The sequence below is a fragment of the Anabas testudineus genome, chromosome 11, assembly GCF_900324465.2.
Source record: "Anabas testudineus chromosome 11, fAnaTes1.2, whole genome shotgun sequence".
In the NCBI taxonomy this organism is placed as follows: domain Eukaryota; kingdom Metazoa; phylum Chordata; class Actinopteri; order Anabantiformes; family Anabantidae; genus Anabas; species Anabas testudineus.
Genome location: NC_046620.1, coordinates 1,956,902 through 1,980,640, shown reverse-complemented (window position 1 = coordinate 1,980,640; position 23,739 = coordinate 1,956,902). Strand labels below are relative to the sequence as shown.

Here is a 23,739-nt window from a genome sequence, read left to right as displayed (position 1 = left end):
CATGGTCGAAAGCTCTTTGCTGCAACACTGATATTTAATATATTAACTGTTGTGACATTATTCTGTGGGACCTCTCTGCAGGGTCTGTACCCAGAGTCTCATGGGATTGTGGGGAACACTATGCACGACCCTGTGTTTAATGCCACCTTCAGCCTTCGCACCAGAGAGAAGCTGAACCATCGCTGGTGGGGCGGACAGCCTGTGCGTACACTCAGACACTCAGTGAAACGTAGTGGTGACAAAAATAGCATACAGCATGAAAACAGACTAAACACATCTGAGCCCTTCTCTGTCACGGGTTCACAGAGGTGCTGATATTCTCTCATGATGTAAAGTAAATAGTCACTCAAATATTTTTATATGCATTTTATTTGACCTTCATGAGTTTACTGAAGTATAAGTATGTAGAAAAACCTGAATACACCTGGTCGGCTGTGCAGGATGGAGTTAGGCCAGGTACAAATGTGCCTCCTACTGTACGATCTCAGTATGAAGCCACTTCGTGTGGGAGGTGTGTTACTCTCTTCTGTGTTCTGTTACAGATTTGGATCACAGCAGAGAAGCAGGGAGTGAAAGCAGCCTCTTTCTTCTGGCCTTGGTACTTAAGTTAGTACTGGAATATTTTTCAATAGGCTCAGACACTGAATGCAGCTTAAACTGGTAACTACCTTAAACAGGTGGAAACACTGGGTAAAGACTGAGGAGGAAAAGAGGATCACAGATTATAGGAGAGTTACTGGATTACAGCTGTTTCCTCACTGATACATTTTGACAGAGACACACACACACTCATGTTCTAACAGTCACGAGGACTGAGGCCGAGGTCTCGTCACATTCTGAGACTAACAATGGCCAAAGACACAAAACAATACCCCCACACAGTAGGGCATAACAGAGGCCATTGACGGGCTCTGCTGATCTGCATTTATATACAAAAGTATCATATAACCAGAATTTACAAAGAAAGAAAACTAGACAACAAAGTGTTTCATTAAAACGTGTTTATTAATCCTGATTGATGTGTCCACTTATTGTTAGAGTAGCCGACATGTGTAGTCTGCAGACCTGTTGTCATTTATTAAAAACGCATAAAGAACACGTGATAATAGTGCGTGTGTGTGACATGAAGTCCTGCATGTTTTTTTCCAGGGTGATTCCTCTGGAGAGGAGGATTTTGACGATGCTGCACTGGCTGCACCTGCCGGACGATGAGAGGTACGAACTATAAAATGTTTCCTAACTGCGTCTTATTTAATACGTTATTTACACAAAAGCTGATGTAACTAATCATTTGATTGTCCCAATAAATCATAAATTAAAGATTTTATTGTTGTTTTGTGCTTAATTTAGGTCAAATATGAAAGAAAAACTCTTTTATTTTTCCCTTTACAGAACAGGTCATATGGTATCTGCCTGTTCTCGATGACGTAACTGATTATTATAATGGAGTATTTGGCTAATAATGATATGCTTTTCCATTTTAACTAACAGCTGAATGATATACTTACATTTTCTGATGTGATTGCACATGGTGATCCATTTCCCAGCTGTTACACATGATGTATTTCTAGAGTAATTTAACTTTTACACACTTGGTGCAAATCAACTTTCTGGTTTTAAGCTGCTTCTCGAGTGGACTCACATCACCACTTATGGTCAAGGATGTGTTCAGTGATGTGTAGACAAGTTGTGCTCTTAGACAACCTTCACTAACTGATGTTTAGTCTGGAGGTCTTTTTTATAGTTAAGGAATGCTGATGCACATGCACGTGGCTCTTTGTCTTAAATAAGATCCTGTGTGTTTTATATTTAGTCATTAGTGTCAGAGAGTTGCTTTGTGTCTGTTGAAGATAAAGTTTTGAGTGCTGAGCATTTTCTGGGTCAGTGAAGGGGTCACGAGCTGATAAGTGTTTTTGTAGTGTGACGAGGGAAACGAAGGTTTTTATGTCTCAGTCCAGTGTTTGTTGAAGTGAGATACTCAACGAGCTCAGTCACGTGTGAATGATTTATACACAAGAACACGTTTCCTTTTATGTACAGCAGTTGTTTGAATTCAACCTTGAGCAGAGTAGACATTCGCCTCATCATTGAACTGTGTGTGCCGTCTCTCTGCAGGCCGTACGTGTACGCCGTGCACTCAGAGCAGCCCGATACCTTCGGACATCGCCTTGGACCGCTCAGCAATGAGGTGAGACCTGTCGCTCAAAAAGACAATAAAGCTGTTGGAAGTGTGCCTCTACATTTGTATCTGTCTCAGTCATTTCTTTTTTTTACCTGCTTGTCCTTTATAGCTGGACAACCCTCTGAAGGAGATGGACAACATCATCGGTCAGCTGATGAACGGACTGAAGCAGATGAACCTGCACCGCTGTGTCAATATCATCATTGTCGGAGACCACGGTAAGACCCCAAACCCAATTAAACTACGATCTCTCTCTAATGGTGATGTACAACTAGATAATGAGGTTAGCTAATTCAAATTAAAAGAATACACTGAATAAAATAAGCTGTAGTGTTTCCTGCTGGTGAGAGCGACGTGAAAAGAGGAAGTAAAAAGTAAAAAGCAACAACATGTGGTTTGTACATTACAAAATAAAACACTTCCACATGATGTGAAACGAGATCAACACATCTCCACAATATCTTCGAAGACAGGAAGAAACTAAATACATGACACCGGAATCTATGTCTCTATGTCATAATCTGCAAAGGATTTTACAAAGATGTGCAAAGTACCGTTTATAATAAGTCACAACAACGTCACATCATAAATCAATGTTTCCATAAACCACATTGACAGTAAGGCCTACTGGTTTTAGCCTGACCCTATCCTGACTGCTTCTCAGGTATGGAGGAGGCCCACTGTGACAGGACAGAGTTCCTCAGCAGCTATCCGCTCAACATAGACGAGATCACGCTGATCCCTGGCTCGCTGGGCAGAGTACGGCCCAAAGACCCCAAATCCACCACATGTAAGTGCTGGTTTCTGGTTTTAGGAAAATACTTTTCTGTCCTTAGTAAAAAGAGACGTTAGTAATATGATATTTCCTTTTTCCAGATGACCCACAAGTAGTTGTTGCAAACCTCACAGTAAGTACACAGCAAACACACGCGGTCACACTACAACACAATATGCCTGTGTCTGTCCGTGTGGGACAAAGAAGAAGAGGTCGAGTCGTTCACCTCTCCATTTGCTGTTTCAGTGCAAAATGCCCACTCAGCACTTCAAGCCGTACCTGAAGCAGCATTTACCCAAGAGGCTTCACTACGCCAACAACCGCAGGATCGAGGATGTCCACCTGCTAATGGAGAGGAAGTGGCACATCGCCAGGTACCCTCCGACTTACTGGATCGTCTATATGTGGTGTTTTAATAGTAAAAAAAAATCATACATCATTGGATCTGAGACACAGAGAGAATGATTCTGCTGTTACATTATTTCTGTGAAGTCTCTTGAGATAACTCCTTTATGATTTGGCACTATATAAATATACTTATATACTGTAGATAATTAAGTTAATGAGCAGGTGCAGAAAAATGAACTGTGGGCAAAAAAAAAAACGTTTGTTTCAGGAAAATGCCAGAAAAACTGAGGACTCGTTGTGGTTTCTTTGGTGACCACGGCTTCGACAACAAGATAACCAGCATGAGGGTAAAACGCTGTCTGTGTTTCTTTCCTGTACTCTGTTACATATTGTAGATGATTTATTAAAGTTTGGCGTGGAGTTTTGGTTTTACTTGTATTTGCAGCACAATGGAGCACTGTTCAAGCACACAGGTGATCAACAGGTGGCAGCAATGTGCCAAGAAACACACTAATGAACCATCAGGACAACACAAGCTAGGAAATGAATGTAAAAAATGCAGGTTTTAGGTTTTTCAAATGGGTCAGCTTCTCCAATGCATGAAATATATATTTGCTAGACATCACTTATAAACGCAGAGTTTTCAGAACAAGAAAAGTCCAGAGTGCACGTTTGAGTCGCTGTGTTCTCTGTTTTTGTTTGCAGACCATCTTCGTGGGCCACGGGCCGAGCTTCAAGTTCCAGAAAACTGTGCCAGAGTTTGAGAATATAGAATTATACAACGTCATGTGTGGTGAAAACCCCTTTATTTTCCATTAATGTCGTGAAATAGTTCAGCTTATCAGCAGCCTGAAAATGTGCTCAGTTTTATTCAGCTTGTTTTACTAAAGGACTCGTGTAGTCCACATGACCAGGACCTCATTATTATCACAGTAGGTTTTGATTTAAGTGCTCTGCATCAGCAGAAAACTGCTGATTCTCTAAACATGCTTCCTCCCTTCCCCTGTTTGTCTCTGTGTCAGACTTGTTGGGGTTGAAACCAGCTTCGAACAACGGGACATATGGAAGCCTGAATGATATGCTCAAAGAGGCGCCGTTCCAACCCAGCATGCCAGAGGAAGTGACACCACCGTCACTGGCGTCCGATGCCGAGGTCACCGTGACCCACGACCTGGGCTGCAGCTGTGACGACGAGGTCAGTGGAAGACACTGAGCGAGTGCACACTGCATTATTATCCAACATTTGTCCATTAGGGGGCAGAAAAACATCACAACATGTGTTATATGTTGATTTTTCTGTTACAGAACAAAGTGGAGGAGGTCCTTGAAGCTTTCAGTCCTGCACCTGATGGACTCTACAGTTACAGTAGGTTTCACTTTAGACACTGCAGCAGTTTTTTCTGTAGGATAAATCACAGGCATGCTGCCTGAAACTGGTGACCTCAGTATTCCACTTCTCCCAACCTGACAGCAGTCACTTATGCTGTCATGCACTGTGTTGGGAATTTTTATTAAGTATTTGTCACTCACCACATGACTGGAGTTCAGTAGCAGTTTAAAAGGGCAGAACTTCCCCTGCTCAGCTGGGACATGACTTCATGCCTTTGAACAGGCGGGTTTTGCAACTTACCCATGTGTGTTTGTGCAGACAGTACCCAGCTACCGTTTGGTCGGCCGGCTGTGATGTTTGACACTCAGTACACTCTTCTTCATCATGTGGAGTTCATTAGTGGATACAGCAAAGAGCTGGCCATGCCTTTGTGGACAGCATACACGCTGTCACGACAGGTATACAAACACAAACACACAAACACACAGCACACTGTACTGACTTATGATTGTTCCCTCAACAGTTACCTTCATACTGTTTACTGCAGCCTTAGTAAACCTTAAATCAACCTAGAGGCCTAACTCCATGAAACATTACGACTTCTTACGATTCGATGAAAAACCAGTGCTGTTAATGACTGAATTCATAATTAGATGCACTTTACATTACAATAAGGTCACGACCACACTGATGTAAAAGAGTTTATAGATTTTCAGTAACCAGGTTATTATTAGTTTTGTTACGTCAGAGCTGCAGCGAACGCACCCTTGAGCAGATAAATTCTAACCACACTTGCAGCCACATTACTGTGTAGTTAAAACAAACTTGAAGATGACTCATTTTCATTGAGATGGTTTATCCCTCTGCAGCAAGTTCCAAGTGCAGATTTTCATAACAAACTAAAAAATGTTGAATAAGAAGTGACTGAGTCTCCTGAACCATCATTTCAAACTATACATGTTGCACTGTTGTAGTTAGTTAGTAAAAAGTTTTACGACTAATGAATCATGTTTTTTATGTCCATTACACTTTATTATGTTTGTTTTAACAGCATAGTTCCTCCTTCAGCTCCTGACGCTCATTTACACAGACCGGGTGTGAGGTTGTAAAAGTGCATGGAAACACTAATACTAACAACACCTATAAACACACAATCTCTGTATGTGAACATGTACGTTTGCAGGGTGTTTAGGAATGTGCAGTAGGTTTACAAGCTGCAGCTGCATAAGGAACATAAGGAACACACACACACACACACACACAAATAATTACACATCAGGGCTTTTGTGAGTGGTATTTTTTTTTCACCTTGAAAGACGAGAATCAAAATCAGTTTCCCACCAAACTGACAGAACGTTAGGAACCATTAACTTGGTCTCCGTCATATACGGTGTCTCTGTCTCTCAGGAGGACATCACTCCTGTCCCAGAGGTTTCTCCTAGTGTCCAGTGCGTCCGAGTCGACTCCAGAGTGTCAGCTGATCACAGCCAGAGCTGCACCACCTACAACCAGAACAGCCACCTCACCTACGGCTTCCTCTTCCCCCCAGGTACACGTGCACACCTGCCACAGGTCGTGTTTGTGTGACTTCTCATGAAACTCTTTAAAGCACTACGTCAGACACAGCTCGATTTCGGTGACACAAAGTGAAACTTATCAGTTAACCAGCATGAAATATATTAGATTAGTTAATTAGTTTTACTATTTTGGAAATAGGAGAAGTTCGGGTTTCACTTTGATGGTGAGGTAACGGTCAAGCTAAGTTCAGCTCCAGTGCATCATCAAGTTTTCTTTCTTATCTTTCCCCAAAAAAAGTCTGAACCCAGAAAAGAGTTTAATGGTTTATCTCCACATCTCAGGACCTTCAGTTATCTGGATGATGAAGCCTGTGAGAAATTCACATTTAGTCATTTGGCTTTGACGCTTTTATCCAAAGCAAAAAATCCCTGTAATGGGATCATGTATCATAGTTTGTATCTGGTACGTATTTAAGCAAGTGAAAGTATCAGATCACATAGAGAGACTTCAGACAGGCTAAATTACAGACAAAATATTTTGTCACAGTGATTAGGTAGATATTAGATATTCCAAATTTATTTCTACAGGTTCCCACCACCTGTAGAAATAATTGTTTGATGTAGTTTGACATGTTCCAACATGTGGAAGCAGTGGATACTAACAGCATGTGTTGTGTTATTGACAGAACTGGCCTCATCTCCTGAATCCAGATATGACGCCTCGCTCATCACCAACACCGTCCCCATGTACCCGGCTTTCAAGAGTGAGTCTCCTCTCAAACTGTAACCTCAGTAAAATGTCCGTGCAGGTGCAGGCACAAAATAAGGCTTTTGGTTTCACATTACTGCGTTTGAATGTTTTACAGAATTAATTACCTGAACATCCTCTTATTCAGGTTACAGCTGGGAATAACACGCCTATCTTGGATTGCCATGTTTCCCAAATGACAAAACTCATAATTAGTTGTGTGTGTTGTGTTTGTGATATCACGGAAATGCTGGGAGGGAACCTCGTGAAATTTGGCACAAACAATTATTTGTATTTGAGGATAAACTGATTAGAATTTGGTGGTCAAAGGTCGGGGGAACATGTGTCCATGAGATTATTTTTAAAGTCAGCTGTATTAAGTCAGATTCAAACATTTAGTTTGTGCAGTTTCATGTTTTTCGTGTTTTATTTGGAGGATTATTTGGTTCTAACAAAGATTTTGGATCCTGTGGCTTCAGAGCCAATGACATCATACTGATAAAAGTATTTAAAAAGTACCTTTTAAATGCACTCTGATGAATTTGTTTTGGGTTGTTTTGCTTTCAGGGTGAAAAACAGCATTAACATTTATTTACATTAGGTCCCTGAGATGTTTTAATGTCTTTAAATTATCACCAAGAGAATTTGAAATAGGTTTGGTTTTATTTCCATTTCACCTGGGAGATGAGATCACAATACAAGCTAGACCACTCCCGAACCTGAAACCTGCATGCCTTCACACCTACATCAACACGCTTCCTGATCCTGATGAGATTTCCTGACACTGGCATCATAATACTTGATGCCGAAGGAGTGGATGAGTTTAGGAAGTTACATAAGGGGAATTTTCACTCTTTTTCTTCTCTGAATGCAGGAATGTGGACTTACCTGCAGGGGACGCTGCTGAAACGATATGCAGAGGAAAACAATGGTATCAACGTCCTCGCTGGACCCATTTTCGACTACAACTATGATGGCCTCCGCGACACCACAGAGAAAATAAAAGAGTAAGACACATTGTACCACATTCATGCTCAGTAATCTAGACTGAAAGACAGTTTAACCCTGCACAATAAATCTATGAAAGCTTGCACTGGACACGTCATGTCATGTACTGTCATGCTGTTAATTACATTAATAGTTTATATTAGTAAATGACAGTTCAATTACTAATGTGTGTAAAATATTATGTGACCGCCTTTCCTCTTGCCCTGTGTTTAGTCTCCTCCATGATGCAGATGTACAGAAACTTCTTTGAGAATTAATAAAAAACTTTGATGTTGAAATGTTCAACTCATCTGAAATATGATTTATTTTTAACGTAAATGTTCAACCTGTAAGACCTGTATTTGAGTACCCCTGGTCTCAAACAGTTTTTATAACCTGGCCTAATGTGCAGCAGGATTTTCAGCTAGGTTGTAGCTGTAGGGTGCTGCTTGATCTTTTATTCAGATACATTTTTTTAGTTTAATAAATGAAAAACACAGTTTAACTGTATAATTATAGTTTAGTTCATCAGAATATTGTGTCTGTTATTAGCGCCTGTGCTAATCCAGGCACATTTACACAGATGTTTTAACTTTTACTGAGTGTGTGCACATAAATCCTTTCATGAAGTTCCTATTTCTATTCGTATTTTTCTTCCTGCAGGTTTTCTCCTGACAGCCTGCCCGTCCCGACGCACTACTACACTGTCGTGAGCAGCTGTCTGGAGCTGAACCAGACTGTGGAAGAGTGTGACGGAGCACTTAGGGTGTTTTCCTTTCTGATTCCTCACAGACCGGACAACAGTGAAGCCTGTAATGTGAGTTCAAACCCGCCCCCGATACAGTAGAGGGCAGTGCTGTCCCAGCCTTCAGTGCAGCTGCGTGACTCCGTTCAGTTAATAATTTATATGAGCTGAGGAAGTGAGAGGAACACCGCTGGTGACAGAGTGGTTCACTTGTTAGACATCAGTGAGTGATGTGCAGTAACTCATTTGTGATGTTAAGTGAATGCTTATGACTAATACTTCTATCTTACCATAAAGAGTGATTAAAAATATAGGAATTTGTGACACACCGACAAAGTTTTAAAACAACAGAAACACGAGTGATAATCAAAGGAGCTGCACTGAGTCAGCTGCTCCGGGGGTTTTCTGAACGTGCTACATATCAAGATGCCAAATGCAATTAAAGCAGGAAAAACTAGAACTAGACAAAACTAGGAAACTAGAACTAATCTACTCACCTACAGTGACTCATAGACTGTGGCTTCTAAATCATATTGCAGTCTGAAAATGTCAACAAAAGCAGAAATAGTTTATAGGTTAACCAAACAATTGTATTTATACATAGTACTGTGATGTACACGAAGGCTTGAAGTAATCAAGTTCAAAACATTCATAGGTTCAGCATCCAGCATGAAATGTGTGAGAGGTCACTACATGAGCATCCCAAAAATCCATCTGGAAAGCTTCTCCCTCTCTTTTCTAACTTCTATTTATCCTCATTTGCTTCATGGTAGGAGACAAACTTTCAAACATGTAGGATTTATGAGCAGAATATGACAAATGTGAGTCTACTTGTGCGTAACTGTGTGGAACAATCATCTTAATAGTGGAGAAAAACGCACGTCGAAGAACCTTTTTGAAAATTCCAATAATTTCTTGGACGCTTCCCACATTTTGTGGGAGTAGCTACTTTATGGTTTGCAGAACTGTATTGCTAAAATGGAACTGTAGCTCTAAACCAGCAGTTAGCAAACAGAAAACACTTCGCTGTGCAAACATCATGATGGTTTAGTTATTTATTCCAAGCTAAACAGCCACATTACGCCCTAATTGTGTTATTCATTGTGGGATTTGTATGTTTTACGCTGTAAAACATAGGCTTTACACACGCTTTTTTCTTAAGCACAAAATAAGACTTTTGGTTTCACATTACTGCGTTTGAATGTTTTACAGAATTAATTACCTGAACATCCTCTTATCCAGGTTACAGCTGAGAATAACACGCCTATCTTGGATCAGAATTGGGGGAAACGCCCTATTTGATATGAATTTATATCACATCAGAAGATACAGATACAGAAATACAACATACTGCTGAGCAACACTAGCCATGCTTGTAGTAAGTTGAAACACTGCAGATCGTAGGAAACAAATGGCACGTGAAGTCAACCACACACTAGGTTTGAAGCCCCATAATTATGGTTCACCAACTTGTTACTGGTTTGAGTCATAGGGGTTTGGTTGTCATGAGATCATAGTTTAATGTTTACAACTGTCTGGGCCTCAGACCATTGTGGAACCAGTGTTAAGCAATCCTGTGAAAAAAGGTGAAAATTGCATAAGATGCTTTCTGCAAGTAGAGTCTGAGTCAGAGAGTACAAGCAAAGTCATGGAGAACAGTGTGGTTTAAACTGTGATGCCAACATTCATGCACACAGTGACAATCACGTTATTTGGGTTTCTCAGGAAGAAATCCCCAGTCACTGAAGTCCTTTCCTTCCTGCTTTTAGCCTTTTAAATACACTTCTCTCTGGCATTTTCAAGTCCTTTAGGCTGACTGCATGACAAACAGTTTGAGTGAGGAGGAGAGGAGCGATAGAGCAGCTAAAACATCTGCCCTTTGAAATATAAACTCTTTGTGCTGCTTTTGAAGTCACTCTGCAGAAGGTCTTCGTTTGACTCGTTCTTGGTAGCATGAGATAACAGACATCAGAGTTGTTATGACGTGAACAGTACACATGTGCATATACTTGAATCCTTTTCTAAAACCAAAGTCTTATTGAAAACAAACTGTATTTTAACCAATGAAACGGATGATTTGTCTTTGTGTTTAAATAAGAGCATTAGGTCATTTCTCCTCCCGCCATCAACCCCGACCTCCAAACAGCTACGTAGAAAAAAACATGTGTCAATGCAATGTACCTCATAAATGTCAGCGTTAGTGAGACAGAAATGTTGAAACAAAGGTGATGGTGATGCCCCAGCTTAGCGTTAGGACTGTAAACTGGGACAACAGTTATCTGGCCGAACAGCCAACACACAGATTGAGGTCTTATGGAGACTTGCATGCTGTTAACTAAAGACTTTGGACATACCCGTGGTAGCAGTCTTTATGCTAAGCTACATTAAGATAAGTGATCAAGTACCTTCATACATAAAACGTAACCGTGACAGTGGTATTGATGTTCTCGTCTCATGCTCACGCAAAAGCAGATAAACGTGAATCCCAGATTGATAAATCAAAATCAACTTAGACAAGACTGGAATGTTGTAGTTTTGTGTTGAATGTTATCTGTTCTCATTCTTTTTCATATTTTCATAAGCCTCTGTGATCGTTCTGAGATTAGAGCTGAGGGGAACCTCCTCTCTGTTGCCAAACATCAGTGGTTCAGCAAGATAAGACATGTACGGCATTTACAATTCAAACATTCTTTAGTCTTGCTGAACATAGTACTAACTGCTGAAATAATTTCAAGTTATTAGTGCAGCAACAGAGTGAAAGTTGTATTGTTAAAAATCTATAGACTGATTATCACATAGCTGATTTTATTTAGCATCTGTTGTCTTGTAAAAATCATGTCAACACCTGCAGAGATCAGTGTTGGTTCAACTAGTCCAAAGGGAGGCAACCCTGGTCCTAGAGGGCAGAGGTAGTTGGAAAACCAGCAGAGTGCGGCTCTAGGACCAGGGTGGTGTACCCTGGACCTGGTCACTCAAAATTAAGGTCATGGTTCCATGATGATCAAAACTGTTTCACATTTGCCTGCAGATGATCTCATTTTTGGGACTTTCAGCACTGATGCTGTCTGAAGAGGTTTTAGCGAAGCAGGTTGACCAAGACTGCCTCCTCCATAGTATGAGCAACTACATGACATTATCTGAACCTGATGACATTAAACAGAGGATATGTGGTTTGTCATTGTCTTGTGGAAGTAAACAAGGACTGAAATTCTCTGAAATCAAAATGTCACCTGGAAGGCAGCACGGGTTATTTTTAGGCTATATATACCTCAGCATTAATGGCACCTACACAGATGTGAAAGTTACCCGTGCTGTTTGCTGCACAAACACGCCCCAATTCCTTTTCAACTGAAGCCTGATGAGAAACCAGATTGTTCCTCTTTCCATTTTTCCACTTTGCCTCAGGCCCACAGAAAGAGGCAACGTTTCTGGATCTTGTATATACATTCTTTTGTCTTTGCAGAAAGTTTCAGCTTAGACGTGGTGCTGCCTGAGAGTCTGAAGTTCATAACAGATAATTTTGCAGAATCACTGTAATGTTACTTGAACCTAAATGTTAGAGTAGCTTCTATTCTATACATGTTTGTATTGGGCCAACTTGATTTCTCTGAATGGTTCCTCTAATATCTTTAATTAGATCTTAAATTTTACTACATCATGTGGAGTTTAGGATTTCACACAGTGTTTTAGCTACTGATTATTATATAAATGTGGGAGACTTTGAGTCAGTGAGTGATATGTGACTATAGACTGGAGTGCAATGATCAGTTACTTCATCTTTGTTTGAATGTGTTCTATTCATTATTTCCACAATTTTTAGTGCAAATAAAAAAACTGCCTAACTGTTGAAAATTGAAAACTTATAGTTGAAGGGGGGAAACGGAACATGGTTTAAAATGGAGCAGTCATTAATGAAAAATATTAATAGCAGTGGACTCAGAAGTTCACGGAAAATGTCACAGAGAGGGGTAAAAAACAGACGTAGAGACATGAGGTCAAACTCTGGCAGTTGGCCTATCATCAGGTGGGTGTAAATGTCAGATTGAACATTGGAAAAAACTACAGAGACAGATGGAGACTACTCTACTTTACTACTAGAAGGTGTAGATTGAGTTTGTTTCCAAGACAGTTTCAACACAAGCACTTTTACAGAAGTACATTACAAACTGCATGGCCCCTTGCAACTCTTCTAAGAAATGCATTACATGCTGTATGTCCCGGTTCTAATGTAACATAAGGGGTATACAAAGGAAGTGAGAGCAAACTGAAAGTCACTAGGCCTATATAACAATATCCACTATATATAACAACAGGAATCCATGTTTCGAAAGTCAAACATTACAGGGAAATACTCTCCGGTGTTTTCCTGTGCTGTTCTTCTGAATTAGCAGCCAACTGAATTATTTATGGGAAGATAATGTGTTTCACCATCTACTCTGCCAGGAAGGTAGCTGATAGTCTGGTGAAGCTCGGGGCAGCTGTCACATCCATTTAACAGTTGGATGGATACAGCTGATTTCCTGGCCGGGCTGCTGTGAGCACACAACTCTGGAAACATGTTGTAATGTGCTGTTCGGGTAGTAATCTGCCTTGTGACATTTGAAGATATGTCAGGCATTTAATCAAATATGAAGCTCTGTTTACCTCAGAGCTGGCTCCTCCATGAGGAGCAGAGAACCTCTGACCAGATTGTCAGCGTGTGAAGACGTTTCTAATGTACACATTTCTGGTTGTATAACACCACCAGGCAGGAAATGCACTCACAAGTGAGCTAAAGTGAGCTTTAATTTAAACAAAATGAAGGCTTATACAGAGTTTGGGTGGTGCAGGTCACGGAGAGATTTCTGTATAATCTGGAGAGGAGCCGGGTAAACATGAAGACCAGGCTGACAGTCTTGCAGAGGACAAGTGGAACTGAGGCTGAGTAAATACTGAGGACACTAACTGGTGAAATGAAAAAGGTGTAGGACAGAGCGGCTGGTTGAGTAACACACTCAAGTGTGGAGTGGACAAAGAGAAGGGTCAAAGGGGAAGAAGAAGTGAGCCAGGACAGGGACTGTGACACATTTCCCCATTTTGCCCTGATACCTCGCTACACCCAAAGTTTCTCCCCATCTTCTGAGGTTAGCTCCTTAGTGGGCGACGTAGATATGACAACATTATGTTGTCTTGCTGATGTGTGTGACTCTGTATACACATTATTGTAACTTGTAACCTCTGTAAACTTCATACTATACCACAGGTACTTTTTGTGGAGGAGTTCATAAAACCTAATTGTGCGACTAAATTACTCTACATGTAGATCTAGACTGTAGATGTGTTCTTGTTTACGCGATGTTATAAATGCATAGATCATCACAGACATTGAGCAGACAGACAAAATGCATGCTAAGTGGGACAGAAAGTTAATGTCGGAGCCTGGGAGAGGATCTGATTCAACTGAATTTTACTCAGGAGACAGCAGCTTGAAGTGTTTGGTGACCATAACCATAAGGAACAGAACTGGTTCCTCAGCAGCTGAGGATGACGATGATATCAGAGTTGTGACCTTTACTTGTGCGGTAAAGCAGAAGAAGACATTTGTTTTTTGTTCCTTTTCAGCCTATTTATTTAATGTTATCTTCCTCTTGCATGACACATAAGCCCAAGGAGGAAACTATAGAACCTGAATCACACTCCTGATCAAAACCAAACTCCCGTGTTTACTGGTGTGTAGGCGTGTGCATGTGATCACTTGTAAAGAAAGTGCATCAGATCAAGAACTATTTTTATGCTGAATTTCTGTTGTGTTGGGCAGATGTGGACCATGTGTAAGGTGTGTGGGTGTGTGGAGAAACACCTTTGTCACGCTGTTCTTTGACCTACACAAGTTTTGGAAAACATCCTTAAATTTACATGTTGTCACACTCTTGTGGGTCTCTGTGACTCAACAGATAAGCACGTCTCAATGAGAGAGGGATTCCCACACACAAAGAAACAAAAACAAAACAAAGAGGTCATGGAAACGTTCTGTCACACGCTGAAGAACCTGAATCTTTATATTTTCCACTGGAATATTTTCCTGCTTCATAAAATCTGATATGTTTGTTCTCTAACTTTTGATTCAAAAAATTTCAATAAAAACATGAACATAATCAAAAGTTAGTGGAAAAGAAAATCCTAATTATCAATATGGTTCAAATGAGACGCCAATGGGCGACTTTTTCATCCCAGATCTCATTAAAAAGCCTTTGTTAAAAAACATTTATAGGAATTTAGAAAAATGCTGAAAATGATTGACTGAAATGTGAAATCTGGAAATGCTCAGTAATGATATCACATTTGACTTGTTTTTCCATGAGGGCGTTTCTCATTAACTCTCATCTCACCATTCAACATGATCACATGAATGAGGTTTCCGTGTTCTGAAAGTGCGTCAACAAGCAGCCTGCAGATTTCCTTGTTGTCCAGGAAGATAGTCGTTTATCTGTCTGTGACTCTTTAAAAACATATCTGTGCTCACTGGAACAAATGCTTCCAGTGCAGCTGGTTGTAAATCCTCATCAGCCGTTTTTTTCACCACTTGTTTTCTGTCAAAGACGCCCACCTGGTTAACTCAACTGATCTCCAAGGGGATTTTCCCCTTGTATGTAATGTTAGAAACTAAAGTTGTTGATTCTCATGTTTAATTTAGCAATCTTTATGAATGAACACCGCGTTTATAATTGTGAAGCCTAAATACAATAAAGCAGCAGCATTAACTGTCAGCATTTCGATAAGGCCTTGACCTTTTATTCATCACTATAATTCGATTACAATTGCACAAAAATTCAGCTCTGAAAAGCGTTTTATTGTTGAAGAGCAGTTTGCCTCACCCATTACTTGAGCGTGAGTCAAACTTGTCTTTTAGCACAATTATCTTGTAAGATCATTTATAAAAGGCTGTCATTAAGAGGCTATGGGTGTGAGGCATTGTGTTATGGTTTATATTACATATCAGTCACAGGATCACATAGTTTCTCCCTCAACGTCGCCTCATTCTTTCGAGGTCAACTGGAAAATCAGGATAGATGTTGTCAGTGGGTACATAAGTTTATTCAGACAAACATGAGATTTTCTCCGATTACTGATTTCTGTGTTGACTGTACAGCAACATTAACAACAACGGTGCATGAACTTGGTTTTCTTTCTTTCTTTGTGTACTTTCTTATTCTGTTGCAAACATTTCTCTAATAGAAAACAAGAGGTTATTTTCTATTTAGACCCAAATCAATGCAGTAACTGGAAGCAAAGGCTTTTACCAGCAACTCTACAATGCATAATTCATATTAAATTAATACTCAAAAGGATCTTACTTAGATGTTAAAATGATGAAAGAGAGCGCACATTACAGAATGCATCTGTTGAAACTGGGTATTTCCTGCTGTTTGATGTTTAATATAAATTGAATGCATGTTGCTGTGTATAGGAGAAGCCAAGAACAATGGACTATTCTAATAGCATCATAATCAGATGAGGACATCCCTGACAAATGGAGTGATTGACTTTTATTATAACTTAAACTCTATTTCCTAAAAAACTAAACTAAAGACCGTAAACAGAGTTTTGCACCTCAGTTTTTCCAATATTACAAGGATTATACAGTGGCAAGAAAAAGTATGTGAACCTTTTGGAATTTCATGGTTTCCTGCATAAATTTGTCATAAAATGTGATTATTAAATGTAAAATGTGATCTGATTAAATCGATTATTAACAAATTTAATGTGCCTAAAATATTAACACTAAAATTTAACACACAAAGAATTCCTGATCTTTTATGTCTTTATTAAGAACAACAGTGCCACTGGATATCATGAATGTTGCTTAGACTACAACTCCAGCAAAAATCCCACTAGACAAAGAGTGGCGTGAACTTGCCACGCAGCTGATTGGTTATGAGACGTGTCACTGCTCCGAAGCCTGGGGAACTCTCATCCAACATTGGAATTCTACGCCTTTGGCACCAAGAACCAACATCGTAGCTGTCATCTAATACAATGGCACCAAAAATAGGGGCTGATATAAACAATTTTTCATCCTAAAAAATCAAAACCCAGGAAAACATGTGTGCAAACAGCAGTTTGGTTAAGTTTAAGCAGAAGACGTGACCAAAGCTCAAATTAAACAAGGTTAAAAATGTGGTTTCACTTAAAAATAACTAGTTCCTTAATGTTAAGTGTTGTAGCTCATGCACGTGACATAATCATGGTTACAATAACAACAAAAAATATTCCACACTGGATACGAACGCTTCTGCTTTGTTGAGTTGTTTTAAGACTGTGCAGTATGTATGGAAATGGAACATGCTTAAGTGGTTGTTTCCAAGAGTTGTTTTGATCCTTCCATTATCTCATTCCTGTTTAATGGAGACATTAATTTCACTTTACAGTCATAAACAGAAGACAAGTTGTTTGGAAGAGAGCACTGGAAATTCTAACACTAGTTTCAGGTTGTTCTTGTGTATCATGTCCACACACGTAGACAGGTACTGGATGTACATGTACTTGGCAAAACATTTGTATGGCAAAACGTATTTAAGTCATATATCAAGTTTGATTATCATGATCAGCTAAATTATAATTAGAAGTTTAATCAGCAGATCGTATTTTACATAAATATCTACATTTGTTTTTAAAAGACTTTAAAAGCAGGTGGTCCCTTGTAGTCACAGGTGTGTGATCATGGTGTTGATGGAGCAGAATGGTATTGGCATTGGTATTGTGGTGTTGAAACACACACAATACCAACTTACAAAATACTTGTAGTGACAATAACAAAACTGTGGAATATCAACAAACCCTGTGGGACAGCTCTGAGCCATGGAACATATGTAACAACAACAATAATAATAATAATGGTTAGAGTTTATAATTTTGCCTTTATTCAACAGAACAATGGATCAAAGTATCGATTTCCACCTTTATTTAAAGAGGTTTTGCAAAATGATGACTATTTAGAAATGCAGCCATTTCAAGCAGAGTACCCCTATTTTCAGGGGCTCAATAAAGTTTGGACAGTGACATTATTGTCAATATAACCATGATCTTTAGTGCTTAGATGAAAACCCCTAGCAGCCATTGAGTTCAGCAGTGACAGCTTCAGTTACTGCTTGTTTGTGGGTCTTTTCTGCCTTCAAAAAAAAAAAAAAAAACTGTTCTATTGAGTTGACATCAAGCGACTGACTTGGCCATTAAAGGAAATATTGAAAAGTCTTGAGTTGCTTTCGCAGGATGTTTAGGGTCGTTATCCATCTACACTAGGAAGGGACATCAGAATTCACCTTGCTACTTCTGTCAGCAGTCACATCACCAATAGACACTAGTAAGTCATACTTACCTATGACATAACATTGTCTCCAGCAGATGATTCGATTGCTTCAATCATGAGCGGTTCTTTTCATTCGCCCATACTTTTTTTCCCACTCATTCTGTAGAAGTAACGAGGGAATGAGCTCACACAGTTCACTGCAGTCCAGTTTGGGGTAGTTTTCACATGACGTGTGCTGGAAATCTGGTTTAATCAAAATATATTTTAGGACAACATGAGAATCCAGCCCCATAAAAAAGACAGCTTACTTTCAGAGTTGTATGGTTCTGTGCAGAACTTCCCTATTATGCTTTTTCCCCATTTACTTTTGATGTACATTTATTATAAAATATTGTCAGTTTTGCTTCCCAGTATTACATAATACTGATGATCTAGTGATTGTTTTTTAAAGGCCAAGACTTCTTAATGATGTGCTCATATAATGTTCCATTTTCTTTGTTAACCTTAAAGGTAATAATGAGTCTAGTCTAGTCATGAGTAAATGTGAATTGAATGACAGCTTCGCTTCTTTTATTAGTAGTTTTGAATCAGGTAAATATAAAATATGAACAGTGTCAAACAGGACTATTCAGGCATGTGTCCCCTGATTCACTATGAGAATAAGACGGAGATGAATTATTTGGATGTAGTAGTTGTTTCCTAGAACAGTCACCTGTTTGAACTGTACTAAGCTTCAGGAACTTCCCTTGAAGCACAGTTTAATATTATGGTGTTGAATCTGGATGTGGAAAATGACCTGGTACATCTTGCAGTTCATCATCTAAAACCACATACAGTTGCACAATGTAGAGAGAATTTCTCCAGATGTCTGCTGTTGAAAACACAGATCAGAGATTAACTGATGGTTCAGAGTTAAATAAGAAGACAGAGACTACTATCTATCTAGTAGCTAGGGAAACAGCTAGCCCGGCTCAGTCCAAAGCTAACTATAAAAGTTCACAAATTAACAAAACATGCTTTCAATATTCCATTGTAGTGTTGACCTAAAAGTAAAAGAGTAAAAATGATTTCTCTCCAACATAGAAAACAACCACAAAGATATTTGCTCCAACAAGTATCTGATTCTGTTTAGCTGAGGAATATTTATAAATGTTTTATGAGTGAACGGTGAGTAAATCAACAGATAAAAATACTAATCAGTCCAAAACGATTCTGTGCAGGTACCAGTTTTGGTTCACTAAGAAAAGCAGCTGGTTTCTACATAATCAAAGAGCTGGTTAAAAAAAAAAGGCAAAAGAGAAACATGCATGAAGAATATATGACACATAAAGGAAGAATAGATGTGACTGTTCTATTTCTTAACATAGATGAATGTTGAAACTTCCGAAATGGAACAATTTCATGGTGTGTGCACATATCAGCTGCTGTACTGTGACTATTTCCTCTGCAGGATGTATGGTATCTGCTCTGTCAGCAAATGACAGCACTATACTTGTGGCCTGGCAAAATAGTAGGATGACACTATATCCTTTAGGGGGGCTTTCCCCCTGTCAGTGTAGTTGGAATTTTGCAGCAAAATATATAAATACATGGCATTGTCAGGCATTTTTTTCTGGTGAAAAAGTCCTAAACCTGACTGACACATTGGCAGATTGCTAGACTGGCTTAGTGCCAACTCAGTACTAAGGCCTGCTGCATGAGCCACAGCACAGCAGTTCATGTTGAGCTGTATACACAAGCATATACAATAGATGTATGTATGTATGTATATACAAGCTTTTTTTGAATTGTTGAACTTTTTGACAGGTGTTCTTTGTATCTCATGGTCAGACATATGTTTTAGTTGGAATAATACGTTACCCAGAGATGTTATGGAGTAGCCTTTAAAATAATCACAGATAAGACAGTGTTGGAAAACAGATTCATTTTCAACATCTAACTGAAGTTAGAAGTCTCTGTAAAACCAGCTCCAGCGCAAGATTAATTATTAATTATTATTATTATTATTATTAGCTTTCTTTTGTTTTGAGAACAAAAATACATTAACACCTTTTAAAGTAGTCACACTAGTCATAGTCATACTCATTTGCTGTTTCCTGTCCTTTGTTTTCCATTAAAACAAAGTTTTACGTTGCTACCCAAGTTGGTTCTTGACCCTTTCAAGATAGTTTGCAAAAAAACACACATAAAGTGTCAGTCTGCCCTTTGTGTGTCGTTATCAACACTTCCCAATGTTACATAATGATACTTTCTAATTAGTTTCTTAATACCAATGCTAAAGATACCCTTTGACCTCACTCCTTGATGCCATGTGGAGGATGGCGGCTGCCTATTAGACCTGATCAATGTTTAATTCACTTTATGCACAAAGACCCTGACTTGGTCAGGGTTAGGCACAAATACTTCAGGGTTAGGTTATGTTAACAGAAATTAGTACTTCCTGTAATCTATTCTCATACCAACACACAATGTCACTTGACATTCTCCAGTGACAAAGCATCAGTATCTAACACGTTTAGAGAGAGAACGGGCCAGAATGTCTCTAAATGAGTCAGATGGGGCTGCATCAAATTATATGGAAATGTGGAGTAAGTCATTTTCTTATGAAATCTTGTCTGGTTTGGTTGGACATGTGTTAACTTGTGGCCAATAGCATAATTAAATGCCAATTATAATCTACTGGGCAATCAGTTTATTATTATATGTTGGCTTGTGGTATTTCCCACACCATTACACAACCAGTGATTCAAAATGAATTTTGTTTTAATAGAAATAGCATTGCCATTCCACACATAATGAATGCATGTAATAAAAATGTGAAATGTGTGATATCTAAGTTCAGAAAATCTTGGTAAATATACACACACATACACACAATATAAAACTGTGTAAGAAAGTACTGATTGATTATAAGAAATGCATCGTTTATCACTGAGTGTGCTGGAAGATGGCCAAATAGTAAATTGCTTTTAGCCAAGAGCTGCCGGGGTTATTTGGGATATAATCTCTGTGCATCCACGCCATTAATTAAAGTTCAGTTGGGATGTTTTACTCCTGGCAGCCTATTAATCATTTCTGTCAGAACAGAATTATGGATAACATGAAGTTTCAAAGTTTTAAAGTTTCAGCTAGCTGTCTAGAAGCCCCTTTGCAAAATTACTGATTTATCTTTGTTGTTATTATCAGAATTATTAGTTATTCTATCAGTGTCTCATATTGATTAGTCTTTCATTTTATAAAATAAAATCAAAACAGTAAAATAAGAGGCCACAGTGTCTCTCTTGTTCTGCTATTTTGTCTAACCAATGTTCCAAATCCCAAATTAATACAATTCATACACTGTAATTTATACAATTGAATATTTTCATTCAGTTCCAGCTGAAAGCTACATAATTTTTTTTCATTACACTTACCACCAAAATACAATTTAATTACTAAAGAGGTTGCCTAATGGGCTGGTGAAGGCCACAAGATAAACCACATTAGTCGGAAAATAAAGTTGCTCTTTATGCAACAAACGTTGCTGGAAAGTTCATCACTTTCATCTGCTCAGTAATTATTTCCTAATTTCTTCAGATATGCTTATTGTTTCTAATTTGTCGCCATCTGCTTTACAAGATATTAGCCTATATAACTGATATTATCAGTTTGGTTTGCAGAAAGAAGTTCATGAATTTGTTCTTCATGACCCCAGTTGCATAACATTTAATTAAACACTGTGTGAACCATGTGGAATTGTGCAATCCTTCACTCTGTAGGTAAACAGACTTGCTTCCTTCAGTTAGCTGTACCTGTTTTGTTGGTTAAAGGTTGGTATCAAACTCCCACATTGCTGAGTGTAGTTAAATGTCCTCTCTTGTGAAAGATTTGATTCCTCCAGTGAACTTTATTATTAATAATAATATTCTTCACTCAACTGTAGGAAACAACAAAATATTTTAGAGTGTCATCTGCATAGAGATGGATTTTCTTTTCTACTGTATATTACACAGAGAAAAGTCACCTTTATATAAACTACTTCTCTTATCTTGTTAAATAGCATGATCATTTAGAAATATCTTATAGCATAAGTTTTACAGTCAAGCTGTATTAAAAATTAATGAATATTTCTTTATTTCACAGATGTAAAATTTTCCAAATAAGGTTCTAAACACAGATTAACTGATATAATATCTTTTATTAAGTCAAATAAGTATGCCCTTCATGGTAACTGTCTGTGTCCCTACAGAGCGCTGGGGATGAGTCACAGTGGGTTGAAGACCTGCTCAAACTCCATACAGCACGAGTACGGGACGTAGAGATCCTGACGGGCCTGGACCTCTACCGAGCCACCAACCTTACTTATACCAGCATCCTAAGCCTCAAAACCTACCTGCACACCTTTGAGAGTGATGACTAGATGCACAGAAAGACAGACAACTCACATACCGGGTGTTGCTCTTTGTAGAAGTTCTGCATTTTCACTTCATGCTCGCTGGACAGCCGGTGCATCATTGTTCCACTCCTGAGGAACTGCCCAAGAAGTGCTTTGAAAAGGGAACACATTTTTAAAAAGTGAAAAGATTAAAAGAACGGTTTGTCAAGTAGTAGTTTGGAAGATGGCAACAGGAATATTCAGTATTATCCACAAAATCTGAGAAAGTATAAGCTAGCACAGTAATGATGCAGGATGGGGAAGCTTCCCCTACAGATAACACACCTAAAGGACCATACCAGTGTTTCAGCTCCTAACTATGAATGACGTCTACTTTATGTTATCACTGGCCATACATGTTGTAGAATTTGAAAACTTTTGAATTTGTCTCTTCATACTCCTAAAAATCAGTTAGTAATAGTGGTACTTACTTGCTTTAGTTGTGGAACTAATCATAAATAGCATTTGTGTTAGTCTTATCAAGGCATTTCATCATTATTGGTAACCCAGTGAGGACCTTGCACATAAAACTGCAGCCAGACTAACTCAATTCACACCAATCAGCCACAACTGCTGTCACCTGTGGACAGGCATCAGCCTGGCAACTGTGATCAGTCTGTGGCTACGCAGCTCCATACATAGCCAGCTGCAATGCACTCTGACAGCATCACACGGCATTTTTTTCCAGGCTGACATCTGTTCACCCAAGAATAAAACCACCAGGTGCATTGAATGTTGTGCCTGATCAGTGTATATTTTCATGCTGTATGAAAATATCTTACATCATCATTATCTGATAGTATACATAGATTGTAAAACATGTTTTGAAAGTCAGCAGTAATGTAAAGTAGCTACTTGCAGTTAATGTGCCAAACCATACTAAATTCTTTCTTGATGATTTAGATGGGATTAACATTTGAATGACTTATTTGAAGATGGATGAAGATTTCATTTAGTTTGCCAAAAAGCCTGAAATTGAACCTGAATTGTACAGTAATACAGTAATGGTAATACAAAATATCTAAAAGGCAGAAACAGTCATTTTGACTTGAACAGTTTACAGCAGTGACTAAAGCTATAATAGTCAACACATAGATTCAATGAATTCCTAAATGTTAAAGTACAGAAACAGTGTGAATGTTTAACCATATCCACACACAATAAACACACAGAAAGTACAACAGCTTTCTCTGTTGTCACATCCACCTCTGTCTCATGTCTCCTTCTCTCATTCTGTCTCAGCTGATCAACTAGGTGTATATTTTTATACAATTTGTCATATTTATTACATAAAATAATATAGCATATAACAATAACAGCAACTAGGGTTAATCTAATGCATCAGATCAGTCCCTGTTTCCTGTAATAAGATACAAATAGACTGTGATACAACTGATGCTGCTGGGG

At 38.8% G+C, this 23,739-nt stretch overlaps 1 protein-coding gene across 1 annotated transcript in view; it reads left to right on the top strand.

Annotated features, from left to right (window-relative positions):
* The window catches only part of LOC113153899 (ectonucleotide pyrophosphatase/phosphodiesterase family member 2), a 28,758-nt gene extending 5,221 nt beyond the window's left edge, over positions 1-23,537 (top strand). Inside the window, 18 exon segments of the mRNA XM_033326243.1 lie at positions 82-201; positions 543-598; positions 1,150-1,215; positions 2,116-2,188; positions 2,292-2,400; positions 2,847-2,972; positions 3,059-3,090; positions 3,204-3,331; positions 3,574-3,652; positions 4,011-4,098; positions 4,328-4,500; positions 4,611-4,671; positions 4,954-5,093; positions 6,043-6,184; positions 6,839-6,916; positions 7,775-7,907; positions 8,551-8,704; positions 22,147-23,537. Coding sequence (XP_033182134.1) covers positions 82-201; positions 543-598; positions 1,150-1,215; positions 2,116-2,188; positions 2,292-2,400; positions 2,847-2,972; positions 3,059-3,090; positions 3,204-3,331; positions 3,574-3,652; positions 4,011-4,098; positions 4,328-4,500; positions 4,611-4,671; positions 4,954-5,093; positions 6,043-6,184; positions 6,839-6,916; positions 7,775-7,907; positions 8,551-8,704; positions 22,147-22,317 — 1,929 coding nt within the window. The 3' untranslated portion in view covers positions 22,318-23,537.
* The last annotated feature ends 202 nt before the right edge of the window (positions 23,538-23,739 follow it).